The sequence below is a fragment of the Aulonocara stuartgranti genome (assembly GCF_965226115.1).
Source record: "Aulonocara stuartgranti genome assembly, chromosome: 5".
NCBI classification, from domain to species: Eukaryota; Metazoa; Chordata; class Actinopteri; order Cichliformes; family Cichlidae; genus Aulonocara; species Aulonocara stuartgranti.
In genome coordinates, this window is record NC_138943.1 from 30,962,753 (window position 1) to 30,986,445 (window position 23,693).

At 41.3% G+C, this 23,693-nt stretch overlaps 2 protein-coding genes across 2 annotated transcripts; one reads left to right on the plus strand and one right to left on the minus strand.

Moving 5' to 3' along the window:
* The first annotated feature begins 617 nt into the window (after window positions 1–617).
* Window positions 618–17,096, plus strand: grm6b (glutamate receptor, metabotropic 6b). The gene is given in 12 exon segments (XM_082534169.1): window positions 618–866; window positions 1,765–1,795; window positions 1,798–2,354; window positions 5,624–5,840; window positions 7,297–7,432; window positions 8,309–8,463; window positions 8,763–8,903; window positions 8,982–9,182; window positions 9,960–10,099; window positions 10,981–11,604; window positions 11,680–11,991; window positions 15,803–17,096. Coding segments are annotated over 12 exon segments (2,769 nt in total). The 5' UTR covers window positions 618–851; the 3' UTR covers window positions 16,043–17,096.
* A 1,441-nt stretch (window positions 17,097–18,537) lies between these two features.
* Window positions 18,538–23,620, minus strand: traip (TRAF-interacting protein). Its single transcript, XM_082534174.1, has 16 exons — window positions 23,303–23,620; window positions 22,960–23,078; window positions 22,810–22,867; window positions 22,625–22,708; window positions 22,445–22,484; window positions 22,218–22,345; window positions 22,030–22,124; window positions 21,684–21,797; window positions 20,556–20,643; window positions 20,372–20,461; window positions 20,203–20,291; window positions 19,942–20,097; window positions 19,785–19,830; window positions 19,572–19,670; window positions 19,429–19,479; window positions 18,538–19,230 (listed from the first exon to the last, which is right to left on the minus strand). The coding sequence occupies exons 2-16, from the start codon at window positions 23,055–23,057 to the stop codon at window positions 19,123–19,125; spliced, it is 1,344 nt and encodes a 447-aa protein (XP_082390300.1). The 5' UTR covers window positions 23,058–23,078; window positions 23,303–23,620; the 3' UTR covers window positions 18,538–19,122.
* Window positions 23,621–23,693: the final 73 nt, after the last annotated feature.

Genomic DNA, 23,693 nt, shown 5'->3' on the forward strand with positions numbered 1-23,693 from the left:
TGATCTGGCAGCTGCATTTTTTTTCCCAGAGCATCAACTCAAATCAATAATAAATCTAATCCAGCTGCATTCTGTGGTGCAGAAACCTATTTTGCGCTCTCATATTCTCCACCATTGTGCCAGTGTTGACAGGTGTGTGAATGGAAGTGCATGTGTGTGCGTGCATGTGTGTGCGCTCACGTATAGGGAGAGTACGAATCAAATCGCTGCTCATCTAATCTCTCAAAGTGACGGAGGTCCATCATCCTGGTGTGTGTGTTGCAGGGGGGAGGGTTCTGCATTTGGTTCAGCTGTATGAAAAAAAGGGCTAGTCCACCTAGTGCTTTCTTCACAGACGCCTGCATGATAATCCCAATCTGTGGCCATTAGAGTGCAGAGAGAACGAGCAAGGAGAGGGTTCATGAGAGAGAGAGAGAGAGGGAGGGGGTGCCCAGACAGAGGCGCGCTCAAAGGGAAAAAGAACGAGAGAGAGGGAGTGTATGTGAGAGGGCTTTTAAGGGATTTGGCGGTGATTTGTAGAATCTCACTGCTGTAATGTTGCACTTTTCTCTGATTCTCACATGATATTATACCCCCCCCCCCCCCCCCCCCCCTCCAAAAAAGCTGCAGAACTCTGTTTTTTCATTTTGTTTTACTAAACCACAACAATTTTTTTTTTTTTTGTTGGACCATTGTTTTTAGAGAGTCTTTGGTTATTTTTGAGAGTGCACACAGGCTGACTGAGATGACAGAGGATTTACGATCAGTCAGGAGAGGAGAGCCTTGCTTCCAGATATAATAATCACATTTTGGACCCTGGATGGAGGCCTGCGTGGAAGAGTTTGTGTGATGGACAAAATCAAGGCTGGTCCATGAAGAATGGGCAGGTAAGACTTATCTTCTTCCTTCTTCACTATGAAGAAGTTTAAAAAAATGTGATTAATGCAGCTTGTGGAAATTCAAATCATTCTTGCATTGATTGCATGTATTTTTTTTTTTAACTTTATAATCACGGTATAGCAGAGGTATTTTAAATATGAGTTTTTATCATTCTAAGAAAATGACGTTATCCTGTAATTATTATTTAGAGCCTTGTGAAATTATAATTGTGATTTTTTTTAAATGGAACGGGCTCAACTGATCATTGTGGATTTTGGCAGTGATCCTCGTGCAGATATAATTAACCTGCTCCGGCTTTTGAAGCATGAAATGCGGTCAGGATTTAGTCAATGTTTTGTTCTGCAAAATTTATAGTGTTTTCCATCATCGCCTCTTTGCTCTTCATGATAAAAGCTTCCACTCTGTGTCATCCTGCATCTTGGCTAAAATCCACTCTTCAGCCACAGGTTTTTTTTTAAGTGCACCTCCATCTATCGCTTATATTTTGTTCTTTCTCCTACGTTTTCCCAGCTCTCATTCAAAGCACAGGAAACGATGTTAGACTGTAGGTGCTTTTTCTGCATCATTACCTAATAAGGGAATCACTGTTAGCATTGACTCTGCAGCTCTGCAGTTATCGTCCTTAAACATATCATAATTGCCATAAGGAATTAAAGATAAATATTTATAAAATGATGCACGGGACACACAGAATTTTACATTTTTATGCATTTCAAGTTGGATGCTGTATTTAAAAATTCAACCCAGACTGCTTCATGGATGTGGTGGATCCATAAAAAGAATAGTTAATAAGGTAAACCGGAGAGAATAAAGTGTATAAAGCTTCTACATGCTCTAACTTCAATAATAACCAGATGTTAACACCCCTTTTCTTAACTCCCTCAGGTGTCAAAGGTAGAGGGAGTGGCCCAGTGCTGTCAGTACCTCTGCTGGTCATCATGATATCAGAGGTCCTCTCATCCCATCAGTGCTCCTGGTTTGGTACGTCATATGGATACAAACCATGGCTTCGGTTGCTTTGGGTTCTGCTGGTGGGTTTCAGTCCAGCCTCACGTGCCCAGCAGGGCACCCAGCCTCAGTCCATCAAAATCGAAGGCGACATCACCCTGGGCGGCCTCTTCCCTATGCATTCTCGGGGTCCGGCTGGGATACCCTGCGGAGAGATCAAGAGAGAGAAAGGGATCCATCGACTGGAGGCCATGCTCTATGCCTTGGACCAGATCAACAGCGATCCCGAGCTGCTGCCTAACATCACACTTGGGGCTCGGATCCTCGACACCTGCTCCAGAGACACGTATGCCCTGGAACAGTCGCTCACCTTTGTCCAGGCCCTCATCCAGAAGGACAACTCGGATGTGCGCTGCTCAAACGGAGAGCCTCCGATATTCCCAAAACCGGAGAGGGTGGTTGGGGTGATTGGTGCATCTGGAAGTTCGGTGTCCATCATGGTGGCCAATGTACTCAGACTGTTTGCGGTGAGATTTCTTTAACCATCCTAGCTTTGTTAACCAGTGAAGGGGCAAAATATTTGGGACAGGGAGTGTTTTGAGAATGTAAGCTGATAAAATGATCCCCTCACAACCTCTCCTGAATCTGTTCACAAAGAAAGAGCACAGTAGTTCCCATTCACTGGGTTTGGACTCTCCAGTCAGGAGAGACAATGACAATTATCCTTAAGAAAACAAGTTTAACCAAACTGTGATCAGCTAACATTTCTTTCATTCTTGCTTAATATTTTACAACTACTGGAATCTTAAGGCATTTTTTTTTAAATTTACCGTTTTAGTGTTTCTCCTTTTGTCATGCTTGCAAAATAAAGGTAAAAGTTTAACACTTTGAAAGAATTAAGTATTACTAAAGTATTAAAGCATCTAAAATCTTCACTCAGAAAGTGAGTGAGGATCACAAACAGCACCGCCACATTTTAACCAGTCAGAAGCAACAAAAGGACCAGAAGCACTATGTTAAAAAAAATGATTTACACACATCAAGTCCGAGGACACTGTGCCAGAAAATGAGCAACTATATGGAATACATTCCTAATTTTAGATTTGAGCAGCTTGCAGTGATATCAGTGACCAGCTGTGGCCAATAAACAGATGTCCTATGAGCGAGAGCTCGCACTTATGAAGTTAATTTATATAGCTGCACCTTCATTTCCTGCCTCAGTAGAGTTACAGTATTTGTGATTAGGTCGCTGCAGATTTAGGTCTTCTTTATTAAAATTTGAGATTGATTAAATCCCTCCTTAGAAGATAATGTGGACCTTGGTCATGATTACATTCTGATGGAATTCATCCTCTGGGTAGTCTGAGCTCCAGGTATTCAAAAAGAAATTGGATTGGATGTAAGGTTGATTGGCCGTAGGTGTTAATGTGAGTGTGGATGTTTGTCTGTTTTTCTGTGTTAGTTCTGCGATACGTGTGCGCGTCTGCCCAGGGTGCACCCTGCCTTTGGTATAGCCACCCCAGTACTTCTGGAACCCCTGAATTGGATAAGCAGTTAAGGAAAGGGTTGGACAAATGATAGATGAAGACATCTGATACCAAAATAGTATTGAGACACTTTATGTTTTTACCTAAAGAACTTACTGCTGCTCTACAGAGATAAACATCCCACCTCTTGATGATATTATAAAGCAGTGTAACTGAAACAGCTATGCGACCTGAATGAACCTGTGTATTGCTGCCTGTCAGAGTGACACTTACAGGGCCGTGAATCCATTGTAATTGTTGGAATCTGCAGGTTAATCCAGGTATTTCTTTTTCTTTGACAGGTGATTGACCTTTAAACACTGATTACACATTGTTTATAGCAATGATGGAACACTGAGTCTGTGCAAATCTAACATTTGGGGCAAGCAAGTAATACAGAAAAATTGTAACAACCAGGCTGATGTGTTTGGATGTTTCTGTTTTGGTGAATTCTGCAGTTAATATCTGCCCTCCATCCAAGTTGCTCCACCTTCAGCTTAGAATCCACAACTTGGGTAGAGGGCAGGTATTAACTACAGAATTCACCAACTCCACTAAGCCCCTCTCAACAGCTCAGGACCCTGGGCTCAAAATAGTGTCAGGGTAACAGGATGACATTGGTTCTAGGATAGCAGCAATTTGTGACCAGTGTGAAGTAGATTTAGCTAAATAGTGCGTTTCCTCCTACCGTCCATATGTGCTGCTTTCCAGACCGCAAATGCTTCTAGTCTGAAGTTCTTTACATATTCAACATCTGCTCATAACCAATACACTTTTTGTTGTAACCTGCTCCAAATGCATCTTTATTTTATTTTTTTCCTTTTTCAATAGGTGAGCATAAACTATAAATAATGTAAGGTATCTTATATGAGACTATTTTTAAATGAGTTATAGAGCATGCATTCATCGAGTTTTCTTTAATGAAGTTTTTATAAATTTTGCAAATACCTCTGAAGCAATTAACTCTTTAACATGTTCATTGACAGTTAATATTTTAGGGTCTAAACCCTTAATAATTCAAGGTTGTGTAAAATAACTAACCCATTAATATAGCTTTCACAAACCCCTGTAAGATGCACCTGTAGGCGAATGTTCTATACTGACTCATTCCAGAGGGTCATAATTATATCCATGTTTGTCAGCCTCTTTATTCTATACCCGGGCTCAGTGTCTTGATGAGTCAGTCTAGTTTGTTCAAATTACAATGTTTCTTTCTCAGCTTCACTTGTTTTATGACTGTAAGCAGATTTCAGCAAGACTGGACTAAAAGAGGATGCTTATGTTAGTGATAAGGCTTATTGATTTTAACAAGTGAATTGGTGCAGATGCTTCTGTGGGATTAATTTGGGAGAGGATTATGTGTTTGTCTTGTGCATTATAATTTTGCATGCAAACATCTGAGTGACTTTTCAGACAATGATACAGACTTCTCTGGACACTGATGATGTCACATGCCAGTCACTCTTACAAGGGGGAAGGAGAGGGCAGGAAAGTTCACCAACCTGATTTCAGGATGTGGTCTGGACCACAGAGGCTTACCAGTACATCTGAGACTGACGGGGTTAACGCGGACCAGCAAATGCAAGCTGCATGTGGCCACTAGAATTAAATGTATTGTATGGCTTACAGCTGAGAAATGCTAACCTTTCTCTAGGCTCCTGATCTCTGTCTCTCCCTCTTTGCTTAACGTAATTTGACTAAAACCACACTAATCCTTGCAGATAATCTGTGAAATGGTTCTCTCGGTCCTCTCTCCTTCTCCCCGTCACTGCCCCTTGTGAATACCTTTATCTCTCGGTGCTCTCCAGAGAGGGCTGGATGTTAGCCAGGTTTGGGGGGACTGGCATTAGCAGGTTCAGGGTTGAGACTGTCGACATAAACTGTGTCATTAAAGATGTAGCACACCAACAAATTAAGCTTCCCATCCTTATTTTCCCCCTTTACTGCTCTGGTTCCCACCATCTGTACTCTACTGTGACGTTGGCTGTATCGTTAGTGCAAACCAGCTCTGGGATTTTCAAGAGATGAACGCTCTATGATAGTCCAATTTTGGGATTTTAATGCACTGTGACTTGCCAGTATTACTGTGGGAGGCATCCATTTAAGGGCTTGCCTGTGAGTAAGTGGTGCATCATGCTCCTGACATGGTTCACTGCCTCTTGTCATCCCTTTTACCTTTGGATTCACATATTGGCCTAATAATCAGCACTGCTCATGTTTTCCATTTGACCCGACTCTTTCATCACAAATGACCCATCCCTGTGTCTCAGATCCCCCAGATCAGCTATGCATCGACTGCCCCGGAGCTGAGCGACAAAAGCCGCTATGAGTTCTTCTCCCGTGTGGTGCCTCCTGACTCCTACCAGGCTCAGGCCATGGTGGACATCGTCAAGAACATGGGCTGGAACTACGTGTCCACGCTGGCATCTGAGGGCAACTACGGAGAGAGCGGAGTGGATGCCTTCCTCCAGATCTCCAGAGAAGCAGGTTGTGTGTCTGACTGCACTGACGTGTCACGACAACAAGGGATTAGTCATTTGTGTTTTTCCCACTCATTAAAAGACAGGAAGGAGCAATGCTTTAATAAAATCATTTGTGCTTTTAAATCTATACGATGGGATGACATGTTAGTCCTAATGTATTAGTGATCACATTTAATATGATCAAATCCACATACATCAGTGATTGACAGTATGGGACAGACTCTAACAGCTTTGTCTGCTGTCCATTACTTTATCCAGATGGAAATATCTCTATCTTGACTTCTGGATGGTTTGCCATAATATTTTATACATTGTATCTGAATGGTGAATCTAGATCAAATTCAGTCATTTATAATAATTTTAATTGGAGACAGATCATCTCGTGCATTTAGAGATATGACTGCCCTGAAGAACAAGATTAAAGGTAAGAGAGCTGCCAGAGTGCAAGCTGGTTACAACCATTTCTTTCTATTGGGCGGTGAAATAATAATCAATAATTAATAGAATGTCTTACGCACCCTTTGTTTGAAATTCACCTTTGGAATGTAAAAGAGTTAGGAAATGACATGCAATGATAGGTAATCCATCTTTCAATACTCAAATGAATCATTTTGCATCTCAGCAACATGCAGTTATGTTTACAATGATGAAGGCAACACTGGAGGTGAGGACCTCTGTCTCCCTCTACACATCATTTCTGCCCATGGCTGCAGTGATATAACAGAATTTAACCAGGATGGGACAATAAGTTCTAAAGTGTGTGTGAAACAGAGGTGCAGGTATAAAAAAATCGGATTATCGACCGAAGGGAGCTCAGAGTGAGAGCAGTGCATTATTATTTCAGAGATTAATCGTAATTTATATGCAAATTCAGAACACATGTTAATGACCATTGCTTTTTGAAAGAATTAGTGAATACAACAAAACACACCTTTCAGGTTTCATGTATTTTGAAACTGGGTTTTTCGGAGACTTTTTTTTTTAGTATTTAACACAATTCGGTGAGATGCATACTGAACTTGGAGAACAAAGACAAACTGTCGATCTACTGGTGCTGGTATTGATCTGATACCAATAATAGCATTAATATTGATATTTGGATTGGTCCACCCGACTCTAACCCAAAACAAAGATCTGATACTGTGTGGTGGGTGTTGGGCTCAGTCTCAGTACAGCAGAAAGGTTTGAGTGTGTTCTTCCCATTCTGGAATTTACTAGGATTTGGTCATATAATATTGTGTGTACAGCAAGGATTTTCATGTTATGATATTATTGCTATTTTGACACATTGGTCTAAGCTCATTAATCTAAATAATTAGCAGACAAAAAAACCCCAACACCTTAGCTGGGTGTTGTTTTTGCAGAGTCGTGGGAAAACCTAGCTACCTTTACAACTGACCTAATGTTGGCATGCTAACACTGCAAACAATAAAAGATGATTTTTTTGGTCTGTGACACAGGAGGGCTGTGTATTGCACAGTCCATAAGGATTCCACGAGAGCCCAGACCAGGGGAGTTTGATAAAATCATCAAGAGACTGATGGAGACCTCCAACGCTCGCGGGGTTATCATCTTTGCCAATGAGGATGACATCAAGTGAGTCATGCTCTGCTGCATGGTGTATTAGATACATGAAGTCTGCAAGATATTCACAAGGATGCTGTTTTTTTTGTTTTTTTTTTTTGTGTCCCGTTTGGATCTTTAGCCATCAGAATTGTTGTCTTAAGGCCAAGAAAGATGCCAAGCGGATTTATTTTACCAAGTGGATCATCATGGCCTTGCCATATTGGTCCATTTGATTGACCTTTATTATAATTATGAATTTATTTTATTTTCAGTTGCTACAAACAGGACAGACATGACTGGGGGATAGGACAGGGAGAAAGAATGAAAGAAAGAGAGGCAGAGAAAGAAAACCAAAGGGGAGAAGAGACGGTGAGAAGGGGGGAAGGAAAAAAAACAAATAAACAAAAAAAAAACAAACACCTGGGTCACCTGTATGGAGAAAAAAAACAGAGGAGAAAGCAAACAACAAAGAGCAACATAATAAAAAAAACCGGCACCATCACAAACTAGCTAGCAGTAGATATCAGTAGATACTAAATAATAAACGATATTGTGCAGCACGCAAGATAGACAGCGCACAATGTGCTTTGAGGCAGCAGCCAAGAAAGCTGTAGTCCGCATCTGTGAATACCCGTGTGTACACCTGTGTGCATACCTGTGTGGATCAGCATGCTTGCATTCCAAAGGTTTCTCCATGTAACGATCTGCTAGGGAGTGTGGGGAGCCACAGCCCCATCCCCCAGGGTATGAAGCAGGTATGGAGGAGATCAAAACTCCAGACATCCAGAGGCCCCCACAAGGATGCTGTTTTACATTTAACTATGTAGTCTCCTGTTCTAACCACTCTGAGCAAAGAATGACAGAAGAAGAAGAAATTTCATCATGATATATAACTGTATCTTTTAGACGGGTGTTGCAGGCTGCCAAAAAGGCCAACCTGACAGGCCACTTCCTATTTGTTGGATCGGATAGTTGGGGATCCAAAAACTCTGCGATTGAAGACCAGGAGGAGGTGGCTGAGGGTGCTGTCACCATCCTGCCTAAAAGAGCCTCCATTGACGGTAGGAAAATGTATTAAATGAGCCTTAAATCTAACTCTGAACAGCTGGATCCAATAAGCATACCCACAGAAGCCTGTGACATTGACAGATGAGTCTAATATCAATGCACCAAATAAAGGAAATTAACGATTGATAAGTCTGATATATCCCGATCTGATATTTCCAGCCTGTATAAATTCTGAAAAGTGACTTAGAGCCATATTTCAAAGGATTTTTTTTTTTTTTACCATTATCTCTGCTCCAACATGTGAAGTCCTGTTATTTCAACTGTTTTTAAATTAAATGCGTAAACGATTCAGGGTTCGACCAGTACTTCACTTCGAGGTCGCTGGAGAACAACAGGAGAAACATCTGGTTTGCAGAATTCTGGGAGGATGACTTCAAGTGTAAACTAACTCGTCCTGGGATAAAATACGATCCTGGTAGAAGAAAATGTACAGGTAAGCAGGGAGCAGCACCGAAATTAAAAAGTGTCACCTTATCTGACTTATGTATTGGTCATTTTTGTTGTCCGGCAGGTGACGAAAGAATCAGCCGAGACTCTCAGTACGAACAGGAGGGCAAGGTGCAGTTTGTGATTGATGCTGTGTACGCCATGGCCCACGCCTTGCACAGCATGCACCTGGACCTCTGTGCTGGCTCCATGGGCGTGTGCGAAAAGATGGACCCCGTAGATGGACGCATGCTCCTCCAGTACATTCGCTCTGTGAACTTCAATGGTGAGCTTCCAACTTTCAGTCACTTTTTCCGCACCTACCTCCTGATATGTCTAGCTATTTAGATAAAAGGAGAGTTTCATTTCGTTGCTGCTGGGGATAGAAATGCTGCAAGGAGATCTTTTTGTTAGCAAAAGCCATGCTTTTCTAACTACCGCTCTCTGCCACTGGAGAGGTTTTTAAAAAGAAGCAAATTTAAAAGGGAACGCAGCGGAAGGGAGGTCGTGTTGAAAACGGAAGCTTTGAGATGTTTCTGCTAATGTGCTTAGCTGCAGAACACGGCGCATTTCTTCAAAGCACGTCCCCTCCCTTGGGCTGCGTCCTCGCTCTTCTCTATACACAACGGACCCGCTTTTCATCCTCATCTTTCATACAAAAATATTGCAGTTTGGAAAAAAGAAAAAAAAAAGTGTCCTGTGAAAGCATCCTATTTATTGCGCTCCTCTTGCTGCATGACCTTGGCTTGTATGGAAGATTTTCTGATTTAGCGCCTGCAGGGACCCGAGAGGAACATTCAATCACGTTAGGGCAACAGAGGAGAGTGCACTGAAAGACTGTACTCGTGGAGGAGAGCCTTCACTAAAGAGCATCCTGCACTCAGCTTTCACATGATTGCACAAGAGTGAAGTAAGCAATAAGCTGCATTCAACAGTGTGTGGGTGTTCTCTCTGCCGCTAAAGATGGGGGTGTTTTTCTCTGGTTAAGGCAGTTTGAATGCCTTCTGACTTTTGGCTTTCTTTTGATAGTGCATAGGTCATTTAGACTGTCTCCATCTAACAGGTAGCGCAGGAACTGGAGTGATGTTCAATGAAAATGGAGATGCTCCGGGTCGATATGACATCTTCCAGTACCAGATGTCCAATGTCAGCAATCCTGGCTACAAGAATATCGGCCAGTGGACAAACCATCTTCGCCTCAATGTAAATGTCTATTTTTACTACAGTTGTGGTACAGAGTGATATTCAGAAGTTCATTTCTGCTGCATGAGAAGATGAGATATTAACTTAGTTTTGCATAAAAACTGGAAACAAAGCTCTAGTTTAACATTATGTCTCGTTGTCCTGTTTTCCTCCCCTCACCCCCTGGTTGTGGCAGATGGCTGCCCCTCTGCGAGTCTGGTTCTTCGTGCTGAAAGGAAGTTTTTCCTTCGCACTGTTGCCAAATGCTTGCTCACTGGGGGGCATCTAAATGTTAGAGTTTTTGCTCTATTATTGTGGGGTCGTCACCTTAGAAGCTGAAGGTGCCCAGCATCCAGTTCCCATGACCATGAAATTATTCGGTGCAAAAGCTGTACGTTTCTGCTACAGTACGACCCGACACTTTGTTCTTTTTAGATGATATAGATAGTTACCTTTTCCAGTTTCTATGCTAAACCTTGCATTCAGCAGATATGAAAGTGGCAAGAAAGTATAATTTTCAAAATTGCAAACTATCCTTTCATTCTAAGATTCCTTTTACTGCAAGCTTTTTGCCAGATGGCTGAAAGCTTCCTACAGAATAGATAGCTTCAGACAGAAAAAAGGCATCTTTTCCAAGTTTCCCTACCCATCATAGTATAGCATTTGATTTTCTTTGTAAACCAAAACTAAAAATATGGTGACAATGTGAGGAAATTTTTATTTGTGAAAGGTAATAAGTTAACAATTTTATTCTTTTTATGCCAGTTTACCTGGCTTTCATAGGCTTTAAGTGATTGTGGAAGAAGTATTTTTGAGGAGTTTTGTTTCACAGTTATTAGCCTTGTGTTAAGTCACAGCCAGCTGTAATATAGTAACACACTGTGTGTGTGCATCCATTTCAGTCAGAGGAGATGCAGTGGTCGGGCGGTGACCGTAAAATTCCAGAGTCGGTGTGCAGTTTTCCCTGCGAGTCTGGCGAGAGGAAAAAGATGGTCAAGGGTGTTCCCTGCTGCTGGCACTGCGAGCTCTGTGATGGCTACCAGTATCTGCTGGATGAATTCACCTGTGACATGTGCCCATTCGACATGAGGCCCTTGGAGAACCGCACGGGATGCCGCCCCACACCAATCATCAAGCTGGAGTGGAGCTCTCCCTGGGCCATCATCCCCGTCTTCTTGGCCATCCTGGGCATCTTAGCAACCACCGGAGCCATTGTCACCTTCATCCGCTTCAATGACACACCCATTGTCCGGGCTTCTGGGAGAGAGCTCAGCTATGTGTTGCTGACAGGAATCTTCCTCATCTACCTCATCACCTTCTTCATGATTGCAGAGCCCAGTGTGGCAATATGCGCCTTCCGCCGCCTGTTTTTGGGGCTCGGGATGTGCATCAGCTACGCCGCCATGCTGACGAAGACCAACCGGATCTACCGCATCTTTGAGCAGGGCAAGAAGTCGGTCACACCTCCTAAGTTTATCAGCCCGACCTCTCAGCTTATCATTACTTTTATACTCATCTCAGTGCAGGTAAGCTTATCAATGCTTCTCCGCCATAGATAAGTCAAAGCTCATGCAGCAGTCTAAAGCTCCTTTCCTCTACAGTTACTCGCGGTGTTCATCTGGTTTGGTGTGATCCCCCCACACACCATCATTGACTATGAAGAGCAGAAGCCTCCAAACCCAGAGTTTGCCCGTGGAATTCTCAAGTGCGACATGTCCGACCTGTCCCTCATACTGTGTTTGAGCTACAGCATTGTACTGATGATCACCTGCACGGTGTATGCCATTAAAAGCAGAGGAGTTCCTGAGACCTTCAATGAGGCCAAACCAATTGGCTTCACCATGTACACCACCTGCATCATCTGGCTGGCCTTTGTACCCATCTTCTTTGGTACAGCGCAGTCTACAGAGAAGGTAAGAAATGTAACAAGGGCAGTGCATGGTTTCAGAAATTCTGAAAATGTTCATATAAACAGGAAGAGGCTACTGTGAATGTGGAGAGCATACACCACCAAACGTCAGAGAAAGTCTGGCAACGGAAAGCAGGCCGGCACAGAGAAAAAATAAACTTTGAGGGAGGGGCATTTTACTTCCAAATGACAATGACGTGAAAAATGCTGATAAATGGAATACAAGTGAATTATGCAGGAGGGTTAACTACAGCCTTAAAACATCCACCACTGGCCAACAAGTTTTATATCCTGAGAGTGAAGTTTTGATTACCTGAATATTCAGTTGACATCACTGGTTAATGAATTCTTACCTGCTTACTTTATGTAAAGCATGTAATGTGAAAAATTTCCTGTTTTTCCCCTTTTAGATCCTTTCAAATTTATATGGATTTTGGTCTGACAATATAAATCAATTAGGTGAGAAAATGATCTGGTGATTTATTAGAGAATAAAAAAAGAGATTAAAAACTCCACGATATTTAGATAAAATATTGTACCTATAACATCAGTGCTTTTATTTGTCTGCCTTTATTTATTTATTTTGAAATATGAAAAATAAAAACAATTAACTTGACGCAACTAGGTTTTCCTGAAATTGAGTACAACAACCTACTCGCACATAACTGCATCACAGGTAATATCATAATTTCTGGGGCCAGCGAGTATTTTTAGATGTGAAATTTTATTTGTGTTGCTGCTATCACTTTGTACATCTACTTAAAGTAAAGTTATGAATTATAATAGAGTATAACTTGTGGCAGCTGAGTGTGAAGCAGCGGGAATGAGGATCAGCACCTCCAAATCTGAGGCCATGATTCTCAGCCGGAAAAGGGTGGAGTGCCCACTCCGGGTCGGGGATGAGTTCCTGCCACAACTGGAGGAGTTCAAGTATCTCGGGGTCTTGTTCGCGAGTGATGGGAGAAGGGAGCCGGAGATCGACAGATGGATTGGGGCTGCAGCTGCAGTAATGCGGACGCTGCACCGGTCCGTCGTGGTGAAGAGGGAGCTGAGTGTAAAAGCGAAGCTCTCAATTTACCGGTCGATCTACGTCCCTACCCTCACCTATGGCCACGAGCTGTGGGTAGTGACCGAAAGAACGAGATCGCGGATACAAGCGGCAGAAATGAGCTTCCTCCGAAGGGTGGCTGGCCTCTCCCTTAGAGATAGGGTGAGAAGTTCGGCCATCCGGGAGGGGCTCAGAGTAGAGCAGCTGCTGCTCCACATCGAAAGGAGCCAGCTGAGGTGGTTCGGGCATCTGACAAGGATGCCCCCTGGGCGCCTCCTGGGTGAGGTGTTCCAGGCATGTCCCACCGGGAGGAGGCCCCGGGGCAGACCCAGGACATGCTGGAGAGATTATATCTCTCGGCTGGCCTGGGAACGCCTTGGTATTCCCCCGGATAAGCTGGAGGAGGTGGCTGGGGAGAGGGAGGTCTGGGCCTCTTTGCTTAGGCTGCTGCCCCCGCGACCTGGCCCCGGATAAAGCGGATGAAGATGGATGGATGGATATAACTTGTGGCTTTTTGATTTGATGATACAAATCCAATGTGTTCAATTGGTTGAAGATGGCAATTTCTTATGTATAATATTAATAATAATAATGAAAGGTATTTTACAGTTCTGATGATTGTGTTTTCAGGAAATTTTAACAACCTCTTTGGAGTAGGCCAACAGTTTTTGGAGGCAAGAAAAAACAAAAACAAAAACTTTTATATGAGACAAAGAATAGCAGGAAATTTTCAGATGATGACTTTCAGAGACTGATATAATAGCTTCAGCTCAAAAATAAATCTGTTTAGTAAAAATGTCACTTTTTAAAAGGACAAATGAATAGCTGAATTATTTCTGGCTGCTCTTTGTGTTGGGTTGGGACAAAAAGAAATTAAAAGAAATAATTTGACCCACTAAATGATAGGTCAATAAATTCTTCTACATAGTCAAATTTGATCTTTTTCAAGATCATAATTAAATCTCGTTACATTACATAAGCACTCCCTGAGCTCCACTTACAGTTAAAATAAACAGTATGCTGAATCGAGTTACGTAAAGTAACTGAATCCCTCAGATGCTGAAAGTGAAAGTGAAATTTGAGTTTGTTGCCTGTCATATCGTATTTGCTTCCTGCTGTACTCGCAGGACATCCTGCTCCCACTGTACTGAGGGTTTCATTTAGCTTGTGGGCTATTTGCTGCCGTCACAAAGTACAAGACAGTTGGGGGGGATATTTGAAAAATAGAGACGGGCTTTGGCTAATAGAGAGCTGTATTATGAACCAGTCAGGCTGAAACAATTACTGCCTGAGGTGCTTTCAAAGTCTTTTCACCTCTTCCAAATGGAAATGAAGTGAATTAAGAAAAGGAAAGGAGGTCAGATGTGCAGAGGGACGATAAGAAGCCCTCCAAGACCAATTCAGCCATCCCATTCAATTAATCATCACTTAGAAAAAGAGCTAAATATAGACCTTAACTTTTGTCTGGCTCATGAAAGTAGCGGCTGTTATGCTCCCATCACATGTTGGAGGAGGTGATCTACCTGTGATGACTGTAATTACCTATGAAAGGACCATACAGTGATTCTCAGCTAGTCCTTCTGCTCGGGCCACATAACTACAGTCCACTTCACTTCTAAACAGTAAACAGCTCCGTTCATAAAGGGAGACGTCACTACAGGGACAAACACATGTAAAAGATGATAAAAGGAACTGTACTATATGGACATGAGCCAGGATGTGTTGCTGCTGAGGATATTATGCAACTTGCGACCTATTTATGGCACAAAACATTTCTTATTTATGATACTTGTGGTTTTATTTATTTATGACCTGTTTAGTTTTCTTGAATAATGAGGGGTTTTTTTTATAATTCATTGAAGGCAGATCTCAGAAGAAGTCGCTCACTGTGATTATTGTCGGATGCATGCAAAACAAGAAAAAAGGAAAAAAAGAGGAAGAGCAGCTAGATGTGGTCAAAGCCCATAAATAGAGGCTCTTTTCCTGACTTCATATACTAGATCATAAATCATTCATCAGGGGGAAAACACTGCCTTCCCTGCTTTGAGATGAAAATTGTAAGGACTGCATTGTGACAGCGCAGATTACATGTACCCTGCTTTCCAAACTATCCTTGCTGCTGCATCCAGTATGCATGAAATTAGGACACACCACCTCCATTGGGCATTCAACTTTGACCCCTTGCTTCCTCTTGTGGGTCAGAACACCAAAATATAAAAAAATTTAATTAAATTAAAAAATGTGCTTGCTCACCTACTGGAAAATGCGAGTAGATGCAACAAGACATCTTGTTGTTTTGCGTTTATGTATAAATTATTGCGCCAAACAATATTTTTTGGGTTATTAAAATAAATTATATTGCGGTATTGGAAATATATTACCATAGACTGTATATAACAAATGGATATAGCCATGGCAAGCTCACCTATGGATTTCTGGACTCTGTGTTTTGACTACACCATGTTGGGCTTTTTGGTGCCAGAATTTGAACGTGAAGGTGAAGTAGTATCGGTTAAAGCTAGCAAGTTTGATTAGCCAGCCACTTTTTCCATAATTAATGAATCATTATGGGCACTACTTTAACTTACTGGTTGAGCAGGCGCTCTTAAGCCTTATGGCTGAAATGCCCTCTCTCCCCCTCTTTCCTGCAAACCGTCAAATAAAGGCTAAAATCACCAAAACAAAACAAACAAATCTATAATTTTCTTAGTGACACAGAAGTGTGTGTGTGGAAGGATTTTTCTGAACTCCTCCGTCTCTGTTGCAGATGTTCATCCAAACCACCACTCTGACCGTGTCCATGAGCCTGAGCGCCACCGTATCCTTGGGCATGCTCTATATCCCCAAAGTCTACGTCATCATCTTCCACCCGGAGCAGAACGTCCAAAAGAGAAAGCGCAGCTTTAAAGCCGTGGTTCAGGCGGCTACCGTGACCACGCACCTGTCCCTGAAGTCCAACGACAAACAGAACGGAGAGTCCAAGATCGAGCCTGACAGGTCACAGTGACGGGAATCAAAATGACAACTGAAGCCAACAAAGAAATGGTTTGCAAAGAGTGGGAAAAAATAGCATTTAATTAAGCTTTGTGGCTGGATTGTGTGTTTCTTCTTTGAATCCCCCCTTTTTATTTTGGATTGAAATACCAGCAAAAACATTTGTGGATGATGTTTCTTTTCACACTTATTTAGATAATCCAGAAAGTGAAAACACAAAAGAAACCTGAAAGGCTCACTCTACATTAGGGCTGCTCGATTATGGCAAAAATGATAATCACGATTATTTTCACTGAAATTGAGATCACGATTATTTGACGATATTTATTTAACCCTTTAAGACCTACTATAGAACCAAGTCCACCAGAGCTTATATTATTTTTTTACATGCTGTAGTGCCATTTGTGGGAGCATTTCAAGTTGCTATACATCAATACAACTGTTATAGCCCATATTTTAATAATATGTATGCATTAAGTGCATAGTAATTACATAAATTGCAAAAAAGTGCAATAAACTACAAAAAAAAATTGAAAATCGCGTTTGTTTTGTTTACATATATTTCTACTTGGAGAAATTTAAGAGGTTTATCCCTCAAAACTTTAAATACAATAAAGTTGCAAAAAATAGTTTCCCACCACAGGAAATTTATTTTGAGTGTCTTCATAGTTTTATTTTGGAGATACAGCAATTTTTATATACTGCAGGAAAAACAAAAAACAATCCTATGATGCAAATTTGCAAAGAAAACAGCATATGCATCATTTCACTGTGGGAAGTGTTACGACCAGCTGATAGGAACGGCGAAGCGTGTTTCTGGAATATTATGTTTTTGTTCCTGCAAGCGCTTTTTATGCAATTTTTGCAAAGCTATATGTGGAAGGAAACCGTGACCGAGGACAAGCTGATGGCATCAGATGTAAGTACAACTCCTCCGGTTTCATATGCAAAACAAATTATTGCGCTAGCTTACACGGTTCAGGTTCTACAGGGATTTAACAATAGTTACGCAAAACGGAGCGTGCTGCTCTGACCGGCTTTAAAGGGTTAACAATGACTTTTAAAAAATAATATAAAATAGTCTGCAACACCACTGAAGTTTTTTTTTTTAAACTCTCTTTTCAACCAACGGCAGTCACTCTCCAAATAACTTCTGCTTAGCTTTCCGAGCTTCCCTCGGGTCCTCTTAATCAGCGGTCTCCAACCTTTTTTGCGCCACGGACCGGTTTATGCCCGACAATATTTTCACGGACCGGCCTTTAAGGTGTCGCGGATAAATGAGGGAGGGGCTAATAATCGGCTCAGTCATTTTTAATGATCGTTGAAAGCCCAGATCGTAATCGTGATTAAAATTCGATTAATTGAGCAGCCTTACTCTACATCATGGGGAAAATGTGACAGCTTAGCAGGGCTATGGAAAAGATACAGAGCCACTTTGAACGGACTTCAGAATGATCTACATATAGATGTGTTGACATGAAAATGGAAGACAATTAAAAAATGTTAAGCTTAAATGGAGACCTTTGCTTGGCAGTAAGATGTATGCTTCTGTCAAACCTCAATGAAACATCGCTGTTCACAGGCTGCATGGGTTATGTGTTTTACGTTTACACGAATGCTATTTATATGGGCTGTTGTAACCTTTTCTTCTGCTTGCACTGGAAGGATGTATCTTTTAAAATGCCCCACTATGTCCTGTCATGACGACCCCCTGGGCTAGATACAACGAACCACAAAACTATAATCACTCACAGCTAAATCAATATCCAGTCACTAAGGAAACACAGCATTTAATTAGTCTTAATCACTGCAATTATTTTGGCAGAGAATGAATTACTTTTATTCTGGAAACTGAGTTCATGAGTGCACAAAGGATACAAGTGATTGTGAACAGGATGCATTATCTTGTACTTGTTACTTTTCAGTTTTCCACAGTGGAAAACAATGGTTGGCATTTTCCCCATATTGTTTGTCCAAATATCAAGCAAACTTGTATAAAGGTCAGTTTGTGAGGGCTGCATGCCAAAGCTGTAGACAGGCTACATTTATGTTAATGCACAGGAACATCACAAGCAAGCTTCACCTCTTTTGGCTGCGTTGGATGTTGTTCCATGAAAGGTCCTCCATCTTCACCAGTTCTGCAAACATTAAAATTCATTTGACATTGAAAACGGGGCAGAATGAGCAAAAAGCCCCAATTTTATGTTATTTTATTAGTTTTTGCAAGTATATTATTTGCAGCACTGTTTTTTTTGTTACTTGACCACGATGCATAACTCAGGTTTTGACTGATGTTTTTTTGAGCCTTTTCCTGTTGTTCTGGCTTCTTCAATATAAATGGATTCAGCATTCCTCACATGCAGGCAGTATCACTCACGACGCAGGCTGGCTGCCAGGTTCATACCCTTATGTGAGAAAATCTTGTTTGTACTGCCCTCTGCAGGGAAGTCCAGGTCATTGACATGTTTGTGAATAAAAGTCTAGAAGAAATTGTCAATTGCAAAAGAATCTTAATAAAAAAATATTGTTTATTATTTGAGTTTGCTTACATCCAGCATGACAATTAAATCTAAAAGAAAAAATACCTACAGTAACTCCCCATGTAGGTTAGTCAGGGAAAACAGGGTGAAAAATAGCAAAGCATTTCAAAGACTTTTTTTTTTTAAATGATAAAGATTTTTGTTTGCCACACTGGAAAAGCAAATGGGGAATAAATAACAAAAAAGTATCGCATTAGACACTGGCCCAGAATTTTATAATCATCGCAACCCTCAGTCAAATTTCTCAAGTAGCTGTTTCTCTCTCACAAACAAATACACTCCCACAGAACTACGAGGCTTCAAAACACAAGACACTGCCTACACAAACAAATTCATATCAGCACAAAAAAATAAATGTAGAGCAGGGTTTGCAGTTCACCCAAATGCCAACATTTGTCATTTCTTTTAGATAAAAGTTCATTCCCAAATGCTTTTTTGGTGTTGAGTGGCAAAAACAAACAAATCAAAAAACCCACAGCCAGGTTCTCGGTTTTAGAGCAGTGCCAACATGCTTCTTTACAGAAGTCCGTGTCTTGACCTCTGACACCAAAATTTACTCGAGGAAGTCGTCCAGGGTCATGCAAGTGGCGGTCTTGGATGGGGGCCGTGTTACCTTTTTCCTTTTAGCTTTCATCAGTGGACGAATCTGTGACAAAGGAGACTGGAGGTGGAGCGCTTGGTTAAGGATCGATGCGACCTACATTTATCTCGTGGTTATAAATAACATCTATCTGAAGCCAGACGGTGCTCCCTGGCTCTTACATATATACACAAACACACACATCAAACATTCTTCAGTGAACCTCAAACGCTAGAAGACACGTAACACATGCAGAATCACTAATGACAAAAAGGATACAGGCTGGATGAATTTAGTTCGTCCTCCTAATCCATCATAACCAGTTCTGACCTGAAACGCAAAAACATTTTCCCCCTTCAACAAAACACTGATGATGACAAAATGGGACAAGGAAACAGTTTGCGAGAGTCGGCTGCACTTACAGCTCCAGGCTTCCTCTGAGGCTCCAACATGCTGCCAAAGGTTTTCTTCCTGAAGAGGAGGGAGTTCCTTAAAAAAGGGTCCAGATCTTCATCGCGATTCTGAGAAACAAAAAATACATAAATATAAAACAATACAATAAATTAATTAAAAAATTAAAAACAAATTATATATAGATCAGTTATTTAATGATGCATTTATTAGAAGAAGGCTACCTTGCTTAAAGCTGACGTTTTCTCCCTGTGTTTGGATACAGACGTTCTGAAAAACCAACACTTCCAGTTTATACTTTGTTACAAAAAGAGCAGATGGATTTCAAACTACTCTAAACACAGAAGAAAACATTTCCGCACTGAGTGACATGACTCTTACACGGGTGGATCGAGACGCATTTTCTTCAATGGAACCTGCGTTGGTCTCTTGGCCCCGTCGTCTGGCGTAGTGATGTCGTAGGTCATGTTGAGGTCAATGTCCTCGCTATCTGCTGGATGGTGGAGGCGAGGCTGCTTCAGCTCCAGTGGGGCAGGGCTGACGGGAAGGCAGCAACAAGTGCGTGAGCGCATAAAGCAAATGCATTCTTAAGCATCCTGTCAAAAGCACGAGGAGAATGAAGTCCCACAGCTGGAGACGCACCTTTCAAAGATGAGCCGACTGACGGCTTCGTTAGTCCTCGTTGGTGTGCTCAGAGATTTCTGAAGAAACTCCACTTTCTTCTTCAGGCTCTGTGGACAGGTTGCACACAGAAATCACAACCACGCACATCCGACATAACAAATAAACAGATTTGTTTGATCTGCCTTACAGAGATTTCTTTGTCAGCACAGGCCAGATCGCTCTGCAGAGACTTCATGTCCTCTTTGGTCTGATTCACCTCTATTGTAGTTTTTTGTAACTGAAATGACAAACACCACAGAGCACTTAAACCAAAGGTTCCGCACCGAAGTCCCATTTCTTATTGGTGAGGCGATCTTCTTATGTCGAATGACCTTGTTGTTTGAGGACAGCACTTCTCTCTTCAGTTTCTCACACATATCATTTGAAGCTTTCAAAGTTCCTTTGAGGTTATCATACTCTCTGAGAAAGAAAGAAAAGAGATCAGCAGTAAATACTGAGCGGATGCTGTGGTCATTAGAACTAAATACCTGAACAAAAAGCTCCAAAAGAAGTACTTTCAAACACACAAATGTTGTCCAACTTATTAAAAGATTCTGGAACATATTTCCCAAAAGCTCAGATTTACAGGAGAAAGGTGGTATGATCTTCATCTGGGTCACAAATATAGACAAGCACACAATCTGATTAAACTAACACCACAAACCGCTCCATATTTCACATCTTTATAGAACACACTGAGTAATTATTCAATGTACAGGCAGCAGAAATGTGAGAGAACCCTTGAAATTAATGACTTATAGAAGCAACACCTAACAGACATTTTCTGATGCAACACAAGAGACTTTAAGAGAAATATTCGACCCTTCCTTTCTGCAAAACTATTTCAGTATTAACTAAAAAGCCCTTGACGGCAAGAGTCAACACCAAGGGTAAACCTGAAACAACTTAAGTAAAATTTAACCTTTGAACAAAAAGAAAAATACAATAATTACAATTAAATGTATATTTTATGTAAAAACTACACAAAACCGTTTTTAATCCTGATTTGAAGTAACTAATGGATTCTGCACACTGGAGGTGTGAGGGGAGTTTATTCCACAACACTAAATGCTACCTCACCTTGTTTGGTTCTAGCCTTAGCAATACTAAAGTAAGCCTGTTCCTGAGGACCTAAGAGGTCTAGAAGCATCATAGCCCTCAAGTAGGTCAGCTATATATTCAGGTTCAAGATCATTCAATGCTTTCTAAACCATTAGCAGAATTTTAAATAAATGCTTTTACACACAGGAAGCCATGCAATGATTTCAAAACTGCTGTAATATGATCCATTTTCCTGGTGCTGGTCAGGACTCTGGCAGCAACCAGTAAAGACTCCATTAAGATACTTTAGTCTACTGAAAATAAATGCACAAGCTTTTCAAAATCTTTCTTTGCCACAATTTTTCCAATATTTTTAAGATGGTACTCGGCCGATTTACTAATAATCTCCATATACTTACTTTTTCAGAGAGATGCAGTAGATTGAGAGCTGCTCCACTGCTGCCTGGCTGATACCCATATCTGTGATCATGGACTCAACCTCTGCTCTCTGGCCCTGTAACAACACATCCAAGCTGAGGAGAAAACAATGCACAGAGTGAATATGATGCTCTTTAACAATGAAGACAATCACTGGAGCATATGCACATATTTCATGTCATTATAGCTGTAGTGTAAGACTCAGGTTGCAGTTGCCCAAATGCACTGGTATACGTTTGCGCACTTGTCAAAGATCATCTTAAACAATCTTTATCTTTTCCTCTACAATCACAGGAGCTTGAATATAATACAATGGGCTGCAGATACCTTTCAAATGTTCTCAACTTGGTCCTTAAGCTCCGGACTTCTTCCTTGGCAGCCTGAACTTCATTTTGTTGCGTCTCCATATATGACATCTGTGTCTGTGAGACGTTAGAACATAATATTAGTTGCAGTGACTGTGAATCAGTGTGGATATTGCAGCTTTTCAACAATGAAGAACAGAGAGCTCATACTTTGAGGGCAGAACAAAGCATCTCCTTTTCTTTAATCTCCTTCCGCAAACTGTCTAGGTCTCGCCTCTGCTTGTCCATGGAGTCCTTTAAACTCTCCACCACCTTCTGTTTGTCCCGCAAGTCTCGCTCTACAAATTGACCAGACAGATGATCAATCTAGCGCTGCCTGCTTCCTTACAATCTAGCATAACTTTGTAACAGTTGTACTCAAGAGTTTAATTTCTCACCTTTAGAGCTCAGAAGTGCCTTGACTCTATCAACCTCATTCTGCAAACAAGAGAAGAAATACAGTCAGAAGATAACACCCTAAAACAAATCCAAACAATAGCAATAGGAAAGACCACATTTAGGTTCTGTTTTACATGCCAGAAGGCGTGAAGAGTTTTATATTGCTGTAGGATTGGTACCTGTAAGCTTTCCGGGTCAGCCGTGCTGTCCTCCTCTCCACCAATGTCAAAGAAGAGCTTGCTGATAATGTGCCTGGTGCTGACCTACACACAAACATCAAAATGTCATTGAAGCTCAATCTTTCCTTTGTAACTCAACTTGCCACGGTCTGTGCTGGTAGTTTGACAATGTAGCGTTACTGTACCTGTTTCCTACACTGTGGACAGGTTTTTGTAGGGGCTGTCTGAAACCACTGAAGAAGACTAGAAGAAAAAGAGGGGAACGAAAATAACTTAAAAGATGCCATGAACTGAAAAAAGTTGTTTTGTTCAGATTTGAGTTTGTGTATAGTTACCATTCATAATGGAAAGTGTGTCCGCAGTGAATGGCAGCAACATCTCTGGAGTGATCAAAGAAATCTGAGCAAATAGTGCAATATGCTCGAATAGGCATCTTACCGGCACAACGATCACCCTGTTTTGGAAACAGCGTACGACATTGTTAAAAACAGTGAAATACAAATCGTGATATTCACTCCCTGATCATACGCGTTTCGGTAGTGTTACATAATATTTGTAGGCTAAAACAGTTAGCACTGGCTAAAGTCAGTGGGCCTTACTATTCCGCTACCCTGGTTAAGCAGCTACATATAGATAACCAATGTTAGCCATAGCCTTATCGTGAGCTGTCATGCTTACCAAACAAAGATATCAAGTTACTGCATAATCCTTCGTTATAAACTGAAGCATCACCAACTGTACATGAAAATTTTCATTGTACACACATAAAGTGAGATAATTTAGGAAATTTCCTTTCAAGCTAACACAAACACAATGGTAACGCCATCGCTGGCCAGTTCCCCGCTGCACGTTCAAACCAAAGCTCCGCCCCGGAACATAAATGAGCTGTTAGAATCTACGCCAACGTATTTTGTATTAAAATTTAGCTCAGTCGCTATAAACGTTTGCTATTTAAAACAATTAATACGTTTTCCCTGGAGAAGTTACAATTTAGTGTCACTCAACAAATGTGTCAACACTTTTTTTTTCCCTTGTTTTTTTTTGCTTTTATCCCTCACATATGCAGAGT

Bases quoted from the DNA above. Each gene is read 5' to 3' on its own strand.
- traip (XM_082534174.1), bottom strand. From the start codon at position 23,057: ATGCCTATTCGAGCATATTGCACTATTTGCTCAGATTTCTTTGATCAC. The intron at 22,485-22,624 runs GTACCAATCCTA...TCTTGTTTGCAG, and splicing joins CTGACCCGGAAAGCTTACAG to AATGAGGTTGATAGAGTCAA. The intron at 20,462-20,555 runs GTCATTCGACAT...TTGTCATTTCAG, and splicing joins TGCTGTCCTCAAACAACAAG to TTACAAAAAACTACAATAGA.